This window comes from Pimephales promelas, chromosome 7 (assembly GCF_988280905.1).
Source record: "Pimephales promelas chromosome 7, fPimPro1.hap1.1, whole genome shotgun sequence".
Taxonomy (NCBI): Eukaryota; Metazoa; Chordata; class Actinopteri; order Cypriniformes; family Leuciscidae; genus Pimephales; species Pimephales promelas.
The window spans coordinates 343,007-362,037 of NC_142775.1; the positions used below are offsets into that span (position 1 = coordinate 343,007).

The 19,031-nt window shown below is 45.9% G+C and overlaps 1 protein-coding gene across 4 annotated transcripts in view; it reads right to left on the reverse strand.

The window, feature by feature from the left end:
- LOC120480580 (E3 SUMO-protein ligase RanBP2) overlaps positions 1-19,031 on the reverse strand; it is a 34,788-nt gene that overhangs the window by 5,972 nt on the left and 9,785 nt on the right. Inside the window, exons 16-25 of one of the 4 annotated variants that reach the window (XM_089133567.1) lie at positions 18,940-19,023; positions 14,725-14,863; positions 13,278-13,372; positions 8,789-13,172; positions 7,284-7,340; positions 3,802-3,984; positions 3,489-3,566; positions 2,638-2,804; positions 2,441-2,558; positions 1,979-2,065 (exon numbers count right to left, since the gene is read on the reverse strand). In XM_089133567.1, the coding sequence (XP_088989693.1) occupies positions 1,979-2,065; positions 2,441-2,558; positions 2,638-2,804; positions 3,489-3,566; positions 3,802-3,984; positions 7,284-7,340; positions 8,789-13,172; positions 13,278-13,372; positions 14,725-14,863; positions 18,940-19,023 (5,392 nt within the window). Of the gene's footprint in view, positions 1-1,978; positions 2,069-2,440; positions 2,559-2,637; positions 2,805-3,488; positions 3,567-3,801; positions 3,985-7,283; positions 7,341-8,244; positions 8,323-8,788; positions 13,173-13,277; positions 13,373-14,724; positions 14,864-18,939; positions 19,024-19,031 lie in introns of all 4 variants that reach the window. The other 3 variants (XM_089133566.1, XM_089133569.1, XM_089133568.1) reach the window with 3 other exon arrangements.

A 19,031-nucleotide genomic window follows, 5' to 3' on the forward strand; every position in this document is an offset into this window, starting at 1 on the left:
TTCAAATCTGCCGAGTCGTCTTGTGTGATCATCACCCGAACGCAAGGCAAGTTAACTTTGACCTCAATACCAAAACTACGTCTGGGAAACAATTGGGCACGAAATGTTGTTTTGAGTTGAAACATTTTATGTCACTCACTTGAAATAGACGTGAAGCTTCCGCAAAGAAAAGTTCGTAGCAAGTGGCTTTGAGCCAAAGACGAACGAACAACTTCAAACAAGACTATTATTAAGAGTGATATTTTAAGGGATAGTAAAGTATAGATACATGACGTATTAAACCGATTTTATTTTTACCACATAATTACGGGGACATATTGAATTGATAATGAGATTAGCTAATGTTTTAAATCTTACCTGTTTATGAATTCATTTTGTAAAACAATCGTCCAGACAAGATATATCACACCAATATTATCAAACTATGTAAAAAATAAATCAACTCTGATTTCATTTTTGCAATACAATCAAAAACCGGAGACGCAAGACGGCAAGTTGTGTTTGAATGAAACAAGAGCGCGCGTCCGTTGTGAATGTTATGGATGTGCGCTGTGTAATAATGTGTTGCTATTGACGACGGGCATTATAAAGAAGCAAATGCCATAGAATATAATCTTGCTTAAAAAGCTGCATAGAGAGACTTGTTTTATTTGTTGTTTGTTTATTTTCAATTATACATTGAAATGAAATGTTTTCAGTGTGAGCATCAGTTCTTTTTGAGCACTTTCATAAATTTTTAACAAAAAACGTGATAATATTGATAATCACGATTATTTTGGACACTATAATCGTGATATGAAATTTTCATACCGTCCCATCCCTATATACAGTAATGTAACGTTAAGTCAATGGCGTTCATAAACACGCTGAAAAGCGATTATGCGTGTTGGAAATACGAATTGGCGTGTTATACATGCGCCATTTCATGAGATCAGTCTAAAGCCCTATGGTTAAAGCAGAGGTAAAGTTAGAGTCACAGCGTGATCTCCCGTGGGTGATGGCAGAACGGAGAAATAATCACTGCTCACTGCAAAGCCGGGTAAGTCTTCATTGACCAGTGTTCTTATTTATTTATTTATTAAAATGAAAAACTTTTTATCAGGCCCCCAACAAGCCGTACAGTCGAGCACACAGCAAGAGTGAACCATCCTCGTCTCTAAATCCTCCTCCAAACGTGCAAAACAATCAAATTACAGGTATCTAGCGGGATTTCTTGCCACACGATTCCCATGATGCAACGCGACAAACGTAAACAATGACATCACAAAAGATCCTCCTATAGGGATTCATGTATGACCACACAAGAGGCGTTTCCCATAGTGAGATGGAGCGAGCCGACCGAAAAGCGAGAACCTTTTCACTGTTTATTTCATTTGTCTTTGTTCTATTATATTTATTCGTACTTGGATTATTTGTCCTTATTTTATTACTTACGGATTACTTTCTTTTATAAAGGTTACATTTACATTAGGCTAGTAGTTTTTGCTGTAATATCAAAACTGGAAAAGAGAATTGTGATATTTCACGGGTATCTAAACATCTGAAAAGCAGTCTAGTAGAAAAGATCCTCAGCACCGAGTCCTGCTGGAGCAGCTCTACATTTGTGGCGAGCACAAGACAAATCAAAGTGTCGGTATCAGTGCAGAATGAACTAAAATGTACTGTATTATTTTGTGAAAACACAGGGCTGAGAGCAGCAGTTCACACAGACACACCCAGAAACCTCAGACAGTGTGTGTGTGTGTGTGTGTGTGTGTGTCCTGTGCTCTGGCTGGCGCTACAGCTTCATGCTAGATCTCTCATTCTCACTAAGGAATAGTTTCCTGCCATCATGATTTTATCATTTTTCACTCAGCCCTGCTAGAAAACTCAACAGAAAGAATTGTGAATTTGACTGCAGTCTTTATTATTAAAAATAAAATCTATTGACGCAGACACATTGGTTAAACGCTGGTTAAAATGTAAACAGGACACTCACCTTTTTTGCCAAAAGCAAATTCTCCTGCAGTCTTTGCCAATTCTCCAAATGAAAACGCACTCTCAGATGCGAATGCAAAAGGAAGACCTGCTGGAGAAGAGCAAAGACATCAGACGACACCAAAGGCAAACGCTGGACGAGTTTGACTGAACGTCCCTGTCCTTCACTCTCTGACCCCAGGCTGGACTTCATTCACATCATTCTAATAATAAATGTTCCTTATATTTGGATTCAAACACTTAACTTACATTTCCCTGAACCAAAGTAGTTACTGTTTTTCATTGTCTTATCGTCGTGTCAGTGTGTTTTCATTCAGTGAGATCTGCTCTCTCGTTATAATCAATGAAAGACGAATCTCTTATTCATATCGTGTTTGCTCTGTGTGTTATGATGACAGCATTCGTGAGAGTTCAGCAGACATCACTGTGATTGGCTCTCTTTATAGGAGGAGGACACGTGTACCTGCAGTGGAGCTGGACTCGCTCTCGCTGCTCCTCTTCGTGGAGAGGTCAATGGGGTCAACGCTGCCGTCCACGGGAGGCTCTTCCGCTGCTGCATCATGGGAAGGCTCCGGCTTCACCTGTGTGTCCAGAACAAGACACGAGTCAAACCGGTGCTGCTAATCACGCCTCATGTCAGTGTTCAGAAAGTCCTCTGACCTGAGCGTGCTGCAGTGTGTGTAGCTCTGCGCTGACGTCGTCGGGTCGCTCGGAGTCGGAGTCGCTGCTGACGTCGCAGAGGAAGGTGGGCGGCAGCTTCAGGCGTCTGGCTCTCTGCTCCTCGTCTGCAGTCGGCTTCTTCTCCCACACTAGTGTGACCTCAGAGTCTGCAAACACACACACTCCATCAGAGTCTGCACACACACACTCGCTCTCAGCACTGAAAGCAGAGTGTTTTAACCCCTGGGGTCGGCCGTCGCGCTGGCGCATTAGCCTCACTTTTTTTCTTATCAGTGCGAAAGAGACTCAAATAATTCAGTCGATTTTTGTCATACATAAGTGTTATATGTCATTCAAAACTGTTAAAAGTCTACTTTCATTGGTGTACACTCATAATAAAAACAAAAGGTAGTGATTTTCATAAAATAAATAAACTAAACGATGTGCGACCTGCCGTCTCTCGCAGTGTGAAGAGAACGAACAAACTCAACATGAGAGAGATGTCTTTACAAAGCTTGAAGTGTTCATTTTTAAATATAAATCTAAAACAAATATTCTCCGTTTAAGTAATGCATATGAAAGCAACGAGAGGTCCAGTATCTCGAGCATCTGCTCATTATCTCTAATTATGAATATACAGTGCAGTTTAAATCTTTGCAAATAAATATCTTGTGTAAATTTTTTTAATTCCTTTAGTGGCCAGTGTGCGAGTGCACGATTATAGGGTGAGGGGGCGTGGTCAATGGGAAATCAGCCGTAGGCCACGCCCCCTACCCCTGTGGAAATAGGCCTGCCACCACAGCTGGAAAAACTCCTCAGCTGGAGGAAACACTGTAACGCACGTCACCTACCGTGATCTGACGGCCCTTCAGCTCCGTCCGGATACAGCTTTCCTTTCAGATTCCTCACTGCGGTTTCAAAATCTTCATCTGTGCAACACAGAGAGAGAAAACACACGTGATGATTAACCACACGGTCGAGGACCAGACACCTGCACACTGATCTGCCAATCTTTCTGTACAGCCGTTTCGGAGTTTAACAGCTCATTAAACAAGCACAGATCCTGGTAGTCCTGAACTGTTCTCAGAGCACATCTTCAGACATGTGCTTTACAGGAACAGGTGACAGAAACCAGACTATATTTAAATACAGTGTAGATCTTACCATCGTCGTCATCGTCACTGACGTATCCTGGGACGTTTTTGTAACAGAAGAAGGCAGGAGGAAGCATCAGTCTGGCGGCCAGTTCTGCCTGCTCTCTCGTCGGCTTATGCTCAAATATGATCTCAACATCATCATCTTCATCACACACGTCCAGAGCGATCTTCTGTTCTGACCCAGGCGAAACTGTCAACAAGAATAATTTCAGCTAATGCAACAGTTCAACACAAAGTTTGGCACATCACGACTGAGGCATTAAGAATCAAGTCTTTTACAAATCTGAAACTGAAGAGCATGTAGCAGAAAACCCCTCAAACGTCTCATCTAGCGTCTGCGGCGACCACACACACATTTCACACCAAACATTAGAACAATAATAAAGACACACACATGCAAACACTCATGCTCCCTATCAGACTGTGTGGAAAAAAAATGTAATCCATAAATTTCTTCTTAACGGCTCAATTACATTCAACTCTGAACCATAAACTGAATCAAGGTATCAACGTCTCAATGCAACGGAAGCAGCATCATATTTCCTTCCATATTGTGATGTATGCCAAAATTTGATCAGATTATTAGAAAATAACAGAAGTAGGGCGCCGGTGCTATTCACTGCTTGTTGATTGGATTTTGAGATGTGGGCGTGGCTCTCGAGAGTATGCAGATGAGACAGAGCTGATTGGAGAAGACCTGCGTACGTCACCAGAGCAAAGACTGATGGAGCCAATTCTGCATGAACTGATCAAATCTATAACTTAAATGCAATGCATCTGAAAAGTAAAGAAGGTATATATATTAGGCACAACTCTTTAGCTTGACTAAAAAGCGGAAACACAGTGATCCATCATTAACTTAGAGAGGGAATATATGAAGCACGTAAACTCAAGAGAGGGAACATATGAAGCACGTAAACTACAACTTAAGAATGAGGTTGGCAGCAACAACTGCTAAACAGGTTTAGTGAAATCAAATCTCAGCACAGCATGCAGATCCACACACGATTTGTTAGCTGGTTAGAAGACTCACAACCTCCAACTAGTACTCTAAGCCGAAAGAATACTTCAGTTGTCTGTTTGCTATCTGAGCATGTGATGGGAATTGAGTGTGCTAACTGCTAGCCAGTGTGTTCACAAGGTACAAGTCAAGAAGCGTTTGTCCTGAAGTTTTGAAAGAGTACAGAAGATGACTCCTGGTCAGTGGAGTTTACTCAGTCCATGTCCCCAAAAACAAAAAACAACAAAAAACAAAAAACAGGGGCATATAGCCCCAGACAACATAGCTCCTAGGGTCATTCGGGCACTCAAACCCCTCCACCATGTTAAAGTAGCAGTTCAAGGAGGAGAACATCTGGTAGGGTCTCCCAAGGCAAACAGGTCCTACGGGTCAGACTAAGAGCAGTTCAAAAATCCCTTATGATGTAAAAAAAAATAAAGAAACGTAACATCGCCCGGTATGGGGCAGCCGGGGCCCCACCCTGGAGCCAGGCCCGGGGTTGGGGCTCGTATGCAAGCGCCTGATGGCTGGGCCTATCCCTACGGGGTGTGGCCGGGCTCAGCCCAAACGAGCGACGTGGGACTGCCTTCCCGTGGGCTCACCACCTGCAGGAGGAGCCGTAAGGGGCCGGTGCAGAGAGGATCGGGTGGCATTTGAAGGCGGGGGCCTCGACGACCCGATCCCTGGACAAGGAAACTAGCCTTAGGGACGTGGAACATCACCTCGCTGGCGGGGAAGGAGCCTGAGATTGCGCGTGAGGTTGAGAGGTTCCGACTAGAGATAGTCAGGATCACTTCTTCACATGGCTTGGGCTCTGGAACCACACTCCTTGAGAGAGGATGGACTCTTCACCACTCTGAAGTTGACCATGGTGAGAAGCAATGGGCTGGTGTGGGTTTGCTTATAGCCCCCAAGCTCAGCCGCCATGTGTTGGAGTTTAACGCTGTGAACGAGATGGTCGTTTCCCTGCGCCTACGGGTCGGGGATAGGTCTCTCACTGTCGTGTGTGCCTACGGGCCAAATGGCAGTGCAGAGTACCCGGCCTTCTTTGGGGTCTCTGGGAGGGGTACTGGAAAGTGCTCCGACTGGGGACTCCGTTGTTCTACTGGGGGACTTCAACGCTCATGCGGGCAACGACAGTGACACCTGGAGGGGCGTGATTGGGAGGAACTGTTCGGTCTGTTGTGGTGAAGAAGGAGCTGAGCCGTAAGGCAAAGCTCTCAATTTACCGGTCAATCTACATTCCTACTCTCACCTATGGTCATGAGCTTTGGGTCATGACCGAAAGGACAAGATCCCGGATACAGGCGGCCGAAATGAACTTTCTCCGCAGGGTGGCTGGGCGATCCCTTAGAGATGGGGTGAGAAGCTCAGTCACTCGGGAGGAGCTCAGAGTAGAGCCGCTTCTCGTCCACATCGAGAGGGGTCAGTTGAGGTGGCTCGGGCATCTGTTCCGGATGCCTCCTGGACGCCTCCCCGGGGAGGCGTTCCGGGCACGTCCCACTGGGAGGAGACCCGGGGGAAGACCTCGGACACGCTGGAGAGACTATGTCTCCTGGCTGGCCTGGGAACGCCTCTGCATCCCCCGGAAGTGCTGGAGGAAGGGAAGTCTGGGCATCTCTGCTTAGACTGCTGCCCCCGCAACCCAGTCCCGGACATGCGGAAGAAGATGGATGTATATTCATGTTTATACCGGCAGTATTGTGCCTGCTATTCACTTTCACACTGTTGCTAAAATGTTACTTTGCAAACTCTTCATATCACAGACCTGCAAATTAAACATGCAACAACTGTTCAGTCAAAACGTGTAAATTAATTAGGTTATTTACTATTGTGTATGTGCGTTATATTTTAAGCTTTATGAGCTGGATCCTGGTATCTGTAAAAAGTTGATGACTAGATTCACTTAATATCTTTAAAGGTGTGTAAAACATCTGCATTTACACATCAGTGCCTGTATTGGGTGCTTTTGCAAAACGTTAATGTAAGAAACTTTATGATGACGGCTATAATTATTATGATTTAAATAAAGTAATTTGTAATCATAACTTCAGTTATACGTGTTTATCAGCCTGGATAATAGAATCAATCAATTTGAGCATGGCATGGTTGTTGGTGCCAGACAGGCGGGTCTGAGTATTTCACAATCTGCTCAGTTACTGGGATTTTCACGCACAACCATTTCTAGGGTTTACAAAGAATGGTGTGAAAAGGGAAAAACATCCAGTATGGGTCAGTCCTGTGGGTGAAAATGCCTTGTTGATGCTAGAGGTCAGAGGAGAATGGGCCGACTGATTCAAGCTGATAGAAGAGCAACTTTGACTGAAATAACCACTCGTTACAACCGAGGTATGCAGCAAAGCATTTGTGAAGAAGCCACAACACACACAACCTTGAGGCGGATGGGCTACAACAGCAGAAGACCCCAACGGGTACCACTCATCTCCACTACAAATAGGAAAAAGAGGCAGCAATTTGCAAGAGCTCACCAAAATTGGAGAGTTGAAGACTGGAAAAATGTTGCCTGGTCTGATGAGTCTCGATTTCTGTTGAGACATTCAGATGGTAGAGTCAGAATTTGGCGTAAACAGAATGTGAACATCCATCATGCCTTGCTGCCACTGTGCAGGCTGGTGGTGGTGGTGTAATGGTGTAATGACACACTTTAGGCCCCTTAGTGCCAATTGGGCATTGTTTAAATGCCTCGGCCCACCTGAGCATTGTTTCCGACCATCCCTTTGTGGCCACCATGTACCCATCCTCTGATAGCTACTTCCAGCAGGATAATGCACCATGTCACAAAGCTGGAATCATTTCAAATTGGTTTCTTGAATATGACAATAAGTTCACTGTACTAAAATAGCCCCCACAGTCACCAGATCTCAACCCAATAGACCATCTTTGGGATGTGGTGGAACGGGACCTTCGTGCCCTGGATGTGCATCCCACAAATCTTCATCAACTGCAAGATGCTATCTTATCAATATGGGCTAACGTTTCTAAAGAATGCTTTCAGCACCTTGTTGAATCAATGCCACATAGAATTAAGGCACTGAAGGTGAAAGGGAGGGTCAAACACTATTAGTATGGTGTTCCTAATAATCCTTTAGTTGAGTGTTAGCCAAGACAAAAAAAAAAAACTTGCAACACCACATCCCAATAACAACACCTGTTGGTGTCACATTTCAAAATGGGAAAATAACTTTACAAGACATTCCCTGCTGAATACTTAAAAGACTTTGAAGCCACTGGTCCACTTTAATTGTAAATTATACTAAAGTTTCAAACAAACAGCTAAAGGTTAGCCAATTTCAGAACCATGCAAACATTTTAAATGAGGCCAAGAAAACAATGTTTAAATTATCACATCATTCAGTCGAGGTCAGGTCTCCCGGCTCATGCCAGTCAGTAAGAACTCTGTGTGCCACAGTAAACTGTGACCTGAAATACCTTGGGCTTCAAACTGGGTGGCTGATGTGCAGCTCCAAAATGCCATTGGATTATTTTTGAAAAGCCTAAAATCCAAACCTAAAAAAAAGTTGTTAAAGATTTTTTTTATTCTTGTCAGGGACTTGAATTTATCTCAGTTACTGAGCGGATGGTAAAAATCAGTCTCTATACAACAGAAACATGGGCTTAATGACATCAGCTGTAAAGTAGATATTTCAGAGGCAACAGATTAAGGACATTTTTCTTCTTCTTGGGAAAACATACACCAATGAACAGTGTCCAATAAGATCATAAACTTGTAAATAAACCAGGAAAGCAAACAACTAGAATATAAACTATGGATGAGTTTAGCTCCAAAATTGATTAAATGCATCTAAACCAGCTAATAATTATCTTTAGGACTCTTGAAAAATTGCAGGAAGTAGGGTCAGAACTAAAACTGCAGGACGATAACCCGCTGACAACAAGTTTGGAAATCCCTGACCTAGACTAAAAGGTCTAAACAGATTTATTCAAAAACTATGGGATACATAAGATAGCTTACTTGTTGGGATGCTGAAAGGATTTCCAATGGATGGCTGACTGGTTACTTCCTGTCCAGAGGTTTTCAGTCTTGAGGCACTCGTTTCCTCATCTTTTGGACTGGGAATCATAACAGGTGATTTCTCTTTCGATGACAAAGGGCTCCCAAAGATCTTCTCCACAGAGTCTGAACCAAAGACGAACTTGGGAGGAGAGACAAAAGAGAACTTGGGAGTCTTGGTGACCTGAGCACCAAGCTCTGCCCCAGGCGACCCATCTAGTTTAGGACTGCTTTCAACCTCGGGAAGTACAGTACGCTCTTTTGTGGTTTCCTCAAGTACAGCAACTGCAGCCTTACCACAAATTGGCTCTTGGCTGAAGGCAGGTACTCTTGCGGAAAGCAGGGTGAGAAGAGTGCCTTTTTCCTGGGCAGCCTTTGCCTCTTCGAAGACTTCTTTGAACATTCTTGCCGTTTCCTCCAGTTTAAACCTTACAGCCAACTGTTCAATCTTTCCCTGGCCTTCAGCAAAATCAAAGGCACTCCAGATCCATGCTTTCTCGGATCCTTTCATGGGCTCAAGATTCATATTTGAAGCAATCCAATGGTTTGCACACAATTTCAGGACTTGATCACGCCTCATAACAAGTCTGACGCGCTTTGTTTCATAGTTTTGTAGTATTTTAAGGTCTCCTATACCTCGTTCCTTCCACTGACTAAGTTCTTTATCATAGCGGTATAGTTTGGCCCTGTGACTGAAAATGACTTGCTCGTTCTCCTCTCCTGTTGAGACCTCAACAAGATCAGGCAACGGCACAACAGGCTCAAAGTACTGACCATCTCGCTCTTCCTCTTGCGATGCTTCTTGTTCATCATCTGTGCCAACGGAAGCCTGGCTCTGGTTTAGCTTAGATGGAGACTTGGAGGGACTGAGAATAGGCTGAAAACTGAAACTAAAGCCTGTGGACGATTCGCCAAAACGGAACAAACTTTTTCCTACTGGATCAGGCTGCAAAGAGGTATTGCACACAGAAGAATCAGCATAGTTGTCAAGCGCTTCTTCTTGCAAATCATAATTATCCCATTCTAAAGCAGTTGTGGTGCTTTCAGAGTCGAGTTTGACTGTGACTGAAGAGGTACTGATACTTTCATCATCCTTGCTTTGGAAAGTCAAGAATGATTTGAGGTCTTTAAGACCAGATTTCATTTCTTCAGCTTTCTGTATAAGTTGGGCCGTTCTGCCAGTATTCACAAGCTTGTGAGGGGTCTGCAAAGGAATATCCAATAGCAGCCGCTGACACTCCTCAAATTTTAGCTTGAACTCTTCAGCAAGCTCTGGTGTTTTGAATTTTGCCGCAAGCTGTTCTAATCTGGCATCTCCGTCTGAAAAGTCATTGGCAATCCACATCCAGGCTCGGTCTGACCCAGAGAGGGGTTTCAAGTTCATTGTGGTTGTAATCCAATGATTAGCACATACCTTCAACACCTGCTCTCTCCTCATAAGAACTCGAAGTCGCCCATTCTTATTATTTTTGAGCAGCTTAAGGTTTCCAACTCCTCTTTCTTTCCATTGGCTTGTTTCTGTATCAAATCTGAAGAGTTTGACACGCTGCGAATACAAGCTTTTCTCATCTTCTTCCCCTGTAACAAGGTCAACCTTCTCAGGCATCTGAACAACTGGCTCAAACTGAATATCGTCATTATCCTCTGTTTTGTACATTTCATCATCTTGATCAGCAGAGGTATCGGTCTTGGGGGTGGAATTAATTGCTGTAAACAGCTGCTGGCCAGCACCAGCAAAGCCTTTGAAAGTGGGATCCTCCTGGCCAAACTGAAAACTACCTTGTGAGCATGTTGCCAATTCTGCAAAACTAAAAGAGTCAGGCTTACCGGTAATGAGGGGATTATTATCATGACTACCAGTGTCTAAGGGCTCATCTGAGGAACTTGGGATTGCTTCTTTTTTCTCTCTGTGAAGTTCAGCAATATTTTTTAAGAGGTCAGATGCAGATCCATTTTGTGACTGTCCGTCTGATGCGTTTGCCTCAGATTCTGCAATGCCAAACTTGAAACCTCCAGCAGGCACTGGCATGGAAAACGAAAACACTGAACTGCTCGACTTATCAGCCTGAGATGTAGAAGACTCTACAAACTTAAAACCTTCTGAGGATGCTTTTTCTTTACTTGTACCAAACTGAAAAGCAGGACCTGGATTGAAATTGGCAGTAAATCCTGTTGCAGCAGGTTGCTTGCTAGAACTACCAAAACTGAATGAAAAAGAGGAACTTGATGGTGCAGTAGAGGTCTTGCCTTTCATATTTGGGTTTGCAGCCTGACATGAAACACACTGCCTAGCTGTACCTTCATTTCTTACCAGGCAAGTGTCACAATCCCACTGTCCCTCTTTTTTACCAAACTTGGCAGCTAACTCAATGCTGCAGGGGGCTTTGCAAGAAACGCATTCAGTTGCTGAAGCATCATTCCTCACGAAGCAGGAGTCACAGTCCCATTGACCCTCTTTCTTAACAAACTGAGAGCCAAAACCAGAGCCAAAAGGGACAACTGGAGTTGCTGGCACTTTCGCATGTTGTGGTGCTTCAGCCTGAATAGTTTTCTTATCAGCCTGAGCTGTAAGGTCAACAGCGGTTCCTGCAGAATCATTTGATCCAAATTGAAAAGAAACAGGTATTTGAGACCCAAATGCTAATCCCTTTGAGCTGACATCAGTGTCTCCAGTAAGTCCAAAAGAAAAAGATTTGGCAGGAGGAGCCACAGGTGCAGAGCCTTTAAGTTCCTCTACAGGTTTAATCTTTGCTGTAGAAGGAGCTGCACTATTGCAGGCAACACACACTGCAGATGTGGGAGCGTTTCTTACACAGCACACATCACAGTCCCATTCACCCGTCTTCTTAGAAAACAGTGTTTTAAGATCCATTTCTTTGGATGAAATCTGAGGCTTTGGAGTTTCACATTTCTTTTTCAACTGTTGGCCATGTGGGGACACTACAGGTTTTTCCTTTGCTGTAGAAGGAGCTGCACTGTTGCAGGCAACACACACCGCAGATGTGGGAGCGTTTCTTACACAGCACACATCACAGTCCCATTCACCCTGCTTCTTGGAAAACAGTGTTTTAAGATCCATTTCTTTGGATGAAACCTGAGGCTTCGGAGTTTCATTTTTATTTTCCATTTGTTGGCCTTGTGGAGACTCTAGAATGAATTTTTGAGCTTCCTCAAATTTGAATTTGAACAGTGTGGCCTCATCCGCAGTTTTAAAACGAACAGCCAACTGCTCAGTCTTGGCCATTTCATCTGCATAGTCCATAGCATACCACACCCAGGACTTGTCAGATCCAGCATTTGGTTTGAGGACCATATCTGCAGTGATATAGTGATTAGCACAGATTTTGAGAACCTGTTCCCTCCTCATCAACAGACGAACTTTCCCGGATGTTCTGTGTTTTAGAATTTTGAGACTTCCAATGCCCCTCTCTTTCCATTCTTTAGTCTCAGGGTCGAACCGGAAGAGTTTTGCTCTCTTGCAGAACATCTCCTCTTCCTCCTCCTCACCAGTTTTCACATCAACCTTATCCGGAAGAGGCACAATGGGCTCAAAATGAGGTCCATCCTCTTCCTCTTCCACATGGGTGCTATCATTATCACTTTCCCCGCTTTTTTCTTCCCGAACCTCTGGGATTCCTAATACAGGTTTGGTTCCACTTGCAAAGCTAAGTCTTTGGTCAGTGTTGCCAAAAATATTCATTTTGCTCTGAGCAGCATCGGTGAATGAAAATCCTGTGGCACTTTTACTTCCAAAAGTAAAGACTCCGCTTTGGCTAGGCGGCTGGTCTTGGGTCTGATGTTTCGGTTCTGATGGTCCTTCCGCTTTGGGAGGACTATCTGACGTCAGAAGTCCCAAAAGGCTTTCACTATTTTTCATCTGAGCTGAGGAAAAGGTGAAATCACCATCATTGGACTTGAAATTGGAGTTGAACTTGAAGGCAGTTGTTGCTGATGTTGATGGGGCACCGGCCACACCCCCAAAGTTTGGAACCTTAGGAGGTTCACCTGTGAACTGCGACCCAAGACTCATCTTGGGGTCAACCGCCTTGTTTTCACTGCTCTTGGATGGCTGCGTGGATGTATCGACACATGGCTTGGTGAAATATCCAGGCTCTGGTAATGTTGGATTGACTGTAGGTTGAGGAAAATTGTGACCATAATACTCTTCACTGTATGGGGAGAGTAAGGATGTAGCTGGTGACTCAAACCGGATGGGAGCACCAAAGACCTGCTCTTGGGGATATATGCATGCAGGAGTGGACTGAAGAGGTGGTGTGTGTGTTGATTGTTGGTAGGCATACATATGCTGCTGTGGAGGAAGACGATTCATCCCGTATACTGGGGCCTGCAGAAATAAACAAACAATACTTTGATATTGGTTCTCTGTGCTTTTTCCTGGTAACTAAAACAAGTAGAGTCTATTGCATTTACATGAAAATCACTCCACTACCTTTGTTGGTGTAACATTTGCAGCAGTGCGTAGAAGATACTGTGAATTATATGCTGGAGACTGGTTGTAGTACGCAGAGGGACCTGTAGTGGAAACTGAGGGAAAAAAAGGAATGAGTTTTAATTATGTCTTAAATATTGTACACATAAGTGGATCTTATTTTATTGGTGATGTCACCATTCAGAAGTTGAACATTTTTGGTAACACTTAAACGGGTGTGCTGTCAATTTTGTATGGTCAATGACGCATTGGTTTGTCAATTTGTCCTGACAAAGACACAGACAGGTTATGATGTATTGGTTTATGTCAAGGTGTCATATTTGTATTAAAAAATTTGTAATTATTTAATTTGGATTAATTGAGCGAATGACACTTCATGACCGTTGTCATAAACATGCATAAAACCTCATTCATAGTCAGCAGCCATATCACCCTGTAGCCCAAGACTGGCTGCCCACTGAAGCTAAGCAGGGCTGAGCCTGTTTAGTACCTGGACAGGAGACCTCCTGAGAAAATCAGGTTGCTGCTGGAAGAGGTGTTAGTGAGATCAGCAGGGGGCGCTCAACCTGTGGTTTGTGTGGGTCTTAACACCCGAGGAAAGTGACCGGGACACTATACTGTCAAAGAGCAGGGGTGTAACTCCTGAGTAGCGGTATAACCCTGGTATCCCGGCCAAACTTTCCCAGTGGCCTATGTCCATCATGGCCTCCTAATCATGCCCATATACCAATTGGATTTATCACTCTGTCTCCCCTCCACCAATAAGCTGGTGTGTGGTGGGCGTTCTGGCTCAATATGGCTGCCGTCGCATCATCCAGGTGGATGTTATGATTATGAAGGCGTCATGTCAGTCTTATGCACACTTCTTCAAGTAAAGTGTTACCATTTTTTTTTTTTTTTTTTTGTAAACCAGAGGGTCTACCATGTGCATAGTAAAGCGATCACTAACAATAATTTTAGGTGGAAATTAATGTAAACACAGACATCAGATACCAGTCAGGTTTAAAGGGAATATAAAAAGGCAGGCCAAATGTTCTTCAGGAAGCTCAAACATGCTGCGCAACACGAGAATGAACCTCATTGTTTCTCGTATGTCAAGGGAACATGCTTGAGCCTCCATTTACCACAGCTGATGTGCGTGTTGATGAATGTTTATATGTAAATAAAAGCCTAAATTAAATCTCATCATCATAAAAAGTGATCAAGTCTCTTAATATATTTTGGACTAAACCACACAATTCATTTGGATTAGTTTTACAATCTCTTTATGAACTTTTTGAAGCATCACAGTGGTAGTTGCATAGCTGTTGATTGATGTATAGAAAGCTCTCATTTAAAACATGATTAAACTTACACTATCCAATTGGCACACATTGAGAACCACCAGTATAAACTAAAAATGTTAAAAGGTGGCAGATTTGGGGAATTAAGCAACTCATGAACTGACCAGTAAGAGGAGCACCATGGAAGGCCTGTGGTCCAGGAAATCCTTCCTGAAGTCCTTCTGCAGGATAGTTATCTCTGTACATCCTATATGAGGATGCTGTCGCTTCAGGGGAATTAAGGCGCAGGTCATGAACCTCATTCTGTGTGAGACGGAAAGCAAAACATGATATTACGAACCCTAAAAGATGAAAATTGCCTGCACCAACTTCACAACGAGCTGCTGACCAGTTTCACACGGTTTAATTTCAAGCCACTAGAAAAATCATCAAAAACTAATTTCTACAACAACACTTGCTTACAGTATTTATTAGACAGGACCGCATAGTTAAAACAGGAAACAATGGGGAGCGCAGAGAAGGGAACAGGGAAGACAAAAGACCTCGAGCCGGGTCTTAAAGTTGGGTCGTCTGAGGCACAGCTGCACTTTAACCCTCTGGGGTCATTCCCCTCCTTGAACTGCCACCTTAACGTGGTGGAGGGATCTGAGTACCCGAATGACCCTAGGAGCTATGTTGTCTGGGGCTATATGCCCCTGGTAGGGTCTCCCAAGGCAAACAGCTCCTAGGTGACGGGTCAGACTAAGATCGGTTCAAAAACCCCTTATGAGAGGAAAAGATTTAAGGACCGTGACGTCGCCCGGTAGTCAGGAGTCAGGCCCGGGGTTGGGGCTCGTATGCGAGCGCCTGGTGGCCGGGCCTCACCCCACGGGGTCCGGCCAGGCTCAGCCCAAAGGAGCGACGTGGGGCCGCCGTCCCGTGGGCTCACCACCTGCAGGAAGAACCGTAAGGGGCTGGTGCAGAGAGGAACGGGCGGGCAGTCGAAGGCGCGGGGGCCTCGATGACCCGATCCCTGGATAAGGAAACTAGCCTTAGGGATGTGGAACATCACCTCGCTGGCGGTGAAGGAGCCTGAGATTGCGCGTGAGGTTGAGAGGTACCGACTAGAGATAGTCGGGATCACCTCTACGCATGGCTTGGGCTCTGGAACCACACTCCTTGAGAGAGGATGGACTCTTCACCACTCTGGAGCTGCCCATGGTGAGAGGCGACGGGCTGGAGTGGGTTTGCTTATAGCCCCCCAGCTCAGCCGCCATGTGTTGCAGTTTACCTTGGTGAACAAGAGGGTCGTTTCCCTGCGCCTACTGGTCGGGGATAGGTCTCTCACTGTCGTGTGTGACTACGGGCCAAACGGCAGTGCAGAGTACCTGGCCTTCTTGGGGTCTCTGGGAGGGGTGCTGGAAAGTGCTCCGACTGGGGACTCCGTCGCTCTACTGGAGGACTTCAACGCTCACGTGGGCAACAACAGTAACACCTGGAGGGGCGTGATTGGGAGGAACGGCCCTCCCGACCTGAACCCGAGCGGTGTTCAGTTTTTGGACTTCTGTGCTAGTTACAGTTTGTCCATAACGAACACCATGTTCAGGCATAAGGGTGTCCACCAGTGCACGTGGCAACAGGACACCCTAGGTCGATTATCGACTTTGTGGTCGTTTCATCTGACCTGCGGCCGTATGTCTTGGACACTCGGGTGAAGAGAGGGGCGGAGCGGTCAACGGATCACCACCTGGTGGTGAGTTGGATCCGATAGCGGGGGAGGAGGCTGGACAGACTCGGCAGACCCAAGCATACTGTAAGGGTTTGCTGGGAACGTTACGACCAGATCCCGAGAGAGGCTGAAGATATTGAGTCTGAGTGGACCATGTTCTCCACCTCCATTGTTGAAGCAGCTGCTCGGAGCTGTGGCCGTAAGTTCTCCGATCCCTGACGAGGCAGAAATCCCCGAACCCGGTGGTGGACACAGGAAGTACAGGATGCCGTCAAGCTGAAGAGGGAGTCCTATCGGGCCTGGTTGGCTTGTGGGACTCCGGAGGCAGCTGACAGGTACTGGCAGGCCAAGCGGACTGCGGCCTGTGTGGTTGTGGAGGCAAAAACTCGGGCCTGGGAGGAATTCAGTGAAGCCATGGAGAAGGACTATCGGCTGGCCTCGAAGAGATTCTGGCAAACTTAGTAGAGGGAAACAGTCCCCTACCAACGCTGTTTACAGTGGAGGTGGGCGGCTGTTGACCTCAATCATGTCATCCCCCCCTGGGGATGTCGTCGGATGGTGGAAGGAATACTGCCTCCTCAAACCCGCAGTCACGCCTTCCGTTGAGGAAGAAGAGGCTGAGGGCTCAGAGGTGGACTCGTCCATCACCCTAGCTGAGGTCACCGAGGTAGTCAAGAAACTCCTCAGTGGCAAGGCACCAGGGGTGGATGAGATCCGCCCTGAATACCTCAAGTCTTTGGATGCTGTGGGGCTGTCTTGGTTGACACGCCTCTGCAGCATCGCGTGGCAGTCGGGGACAGTGCCTCTGGGATGGCAGACCGGGGTGGTGGTTCCTCTTTTTAAGAAGGGGGACCGGAGGGTGTGTTCCAACTACAGGGGGAATCACACTTCTCAGCCTCCCTGGGAAAGTCTATGCCAGGGTACTGGAGAGGAGAATACGGCCGATAGTGGAACCTCGGATTCAGGAGGAACATTGCGGTTTTCGTCTGGGCCATGGAACACTGGACCAGCTCTATACCCTCTACAGGGTGCTGGAGGGTTCATGGGAGTTTGCCCAACCAGTCCACATGTGTTTTGTGGATTTGGAGAAGGCATTCGACTGTGTCCCCCGAGGCAGCCTGTGGAGGGTGCTCCGGGTATATGGGGTCCGGGGCCCTTTGCTAAGGGCTGTCCGGTCCCTGTATGAACGAAGCAGGAGCTTGGTTCGCATTGCCGGTAGTAAGTCAGACTTCTTCCCGGTGCATGATGGACTCCAGCAGGGCTGCCCTTTGTCACCGGTTCTGTTCATAATTTTAATGGACAGAATTTCTAGGCGCAGCCAGGGGCCGGAGGGTGTCTGGTTTGGGGACCACAAAATTTCGTCTCTGCTCTTTGTGGATGATGTTGTCGTGTTGGCCCCTTCACACCAGGACCTTCAGCATGCACTAGGAAGGTTTGCAGCCGAGTGTGAAGCGGCTGGGATGAGATTTAGCACCTCCAAATTCGAGGCCATGGTCCTCAGCCGGAAAAGGGTTGCTTGCTCACTTCAGGTTGGTGGAGAGATCCTTCCTGAAGTAGAGGAGTTTAAGTATCTTGGGGATTTGTTCACGAGTGAGGGAAAGATGGAACGGGAGATTGACAGACGGATCGGTGCAGCTTCTGCAGTAATGCGGTCGATGTATCGGTCTGTCGTTGTGAAGAAGGAGCTGAACCGTAAGGCAAAACTCTCGATTTACCAGTCAATCTACATTTCTACTCTCACCTATGGTCATGAGCTTTTAGGTCATGACCGAAAGGACAAGATCCCGGATATAGGCGGCCGAAATGAGCTTTCTCCGCAGGGTGGCTGGGCGATCCCTTAGAGAAAGAGTGAGAAGCTCGGTCACTCGGAAGGAGCTCAGAGTAGAGCCGCTGCTCCTCCACATCGAGAGGGGTCAGCTGAGGTTGCTCGGGCACATGCCTCCTGGACGCCTCCCCGGGGAGGTGTTCCGGGCACGAGACCCCGGGGAAGACCTAGGACACGCTGGAGAGACTATGTCTCCCAGCTGGCCTGGGAACGCCTCGGTGTCCCCCCAGAAGAGCTGGAGGAAGTGTCTAGGGAGAAGGAAGTCTGGGCATCTCTGCTTAGACTTCTGCCCCGCGACCTGGCCCAGGATAAGCGGAATAAGATGGATGGATGGATGGGTCGTTGAGCTGTTCTGACATGTCCTAACATTTGTGCTTTTTTTTGTGCGTACACACAGAATTTCCACCCAAGTCCTTCAGGTAACTTGGGTCTCCCGTCACTCCTACACGTGTGTTTCCTTCTCTCACTTCCGTTTTTTTTCTCCTTTACTTTCGTTTTTAGCTCTCTTTTATTCTGCTATTTCCCCATTGGTTTCCGCCCATAAAGAAACGTGGAAAGCTAATATGGATCTTTTTGTCTCCATATCGCCACAGCATCTTTGATCATTATTTTACTGTTTATCACTGTAAAGCAGCTTTGAAACAATACGTATTGTATGAAGTGATAAATAAAGATGACTTGAGTGATTCTCATCCTGACTTTGCAGATACACAGAGCACAAGTAAAAAACATTAATCAAACCTCAAAATCATGTTCACAGAATCGAAGGTAAGTTCCCATTTGTCAGTGGCAAAGCAAAAGCAAACACTGACTGATTATGCTACAAGCGGTGGATGTGCGACTTACCTTCAAGGACTCGACCTGCTGGCACAACATCTGCAGGAGCGACTTTTGGTCCTCGGCCCAGTGAGGAGTCGTTTTGGGTGAGAACTGGAGAA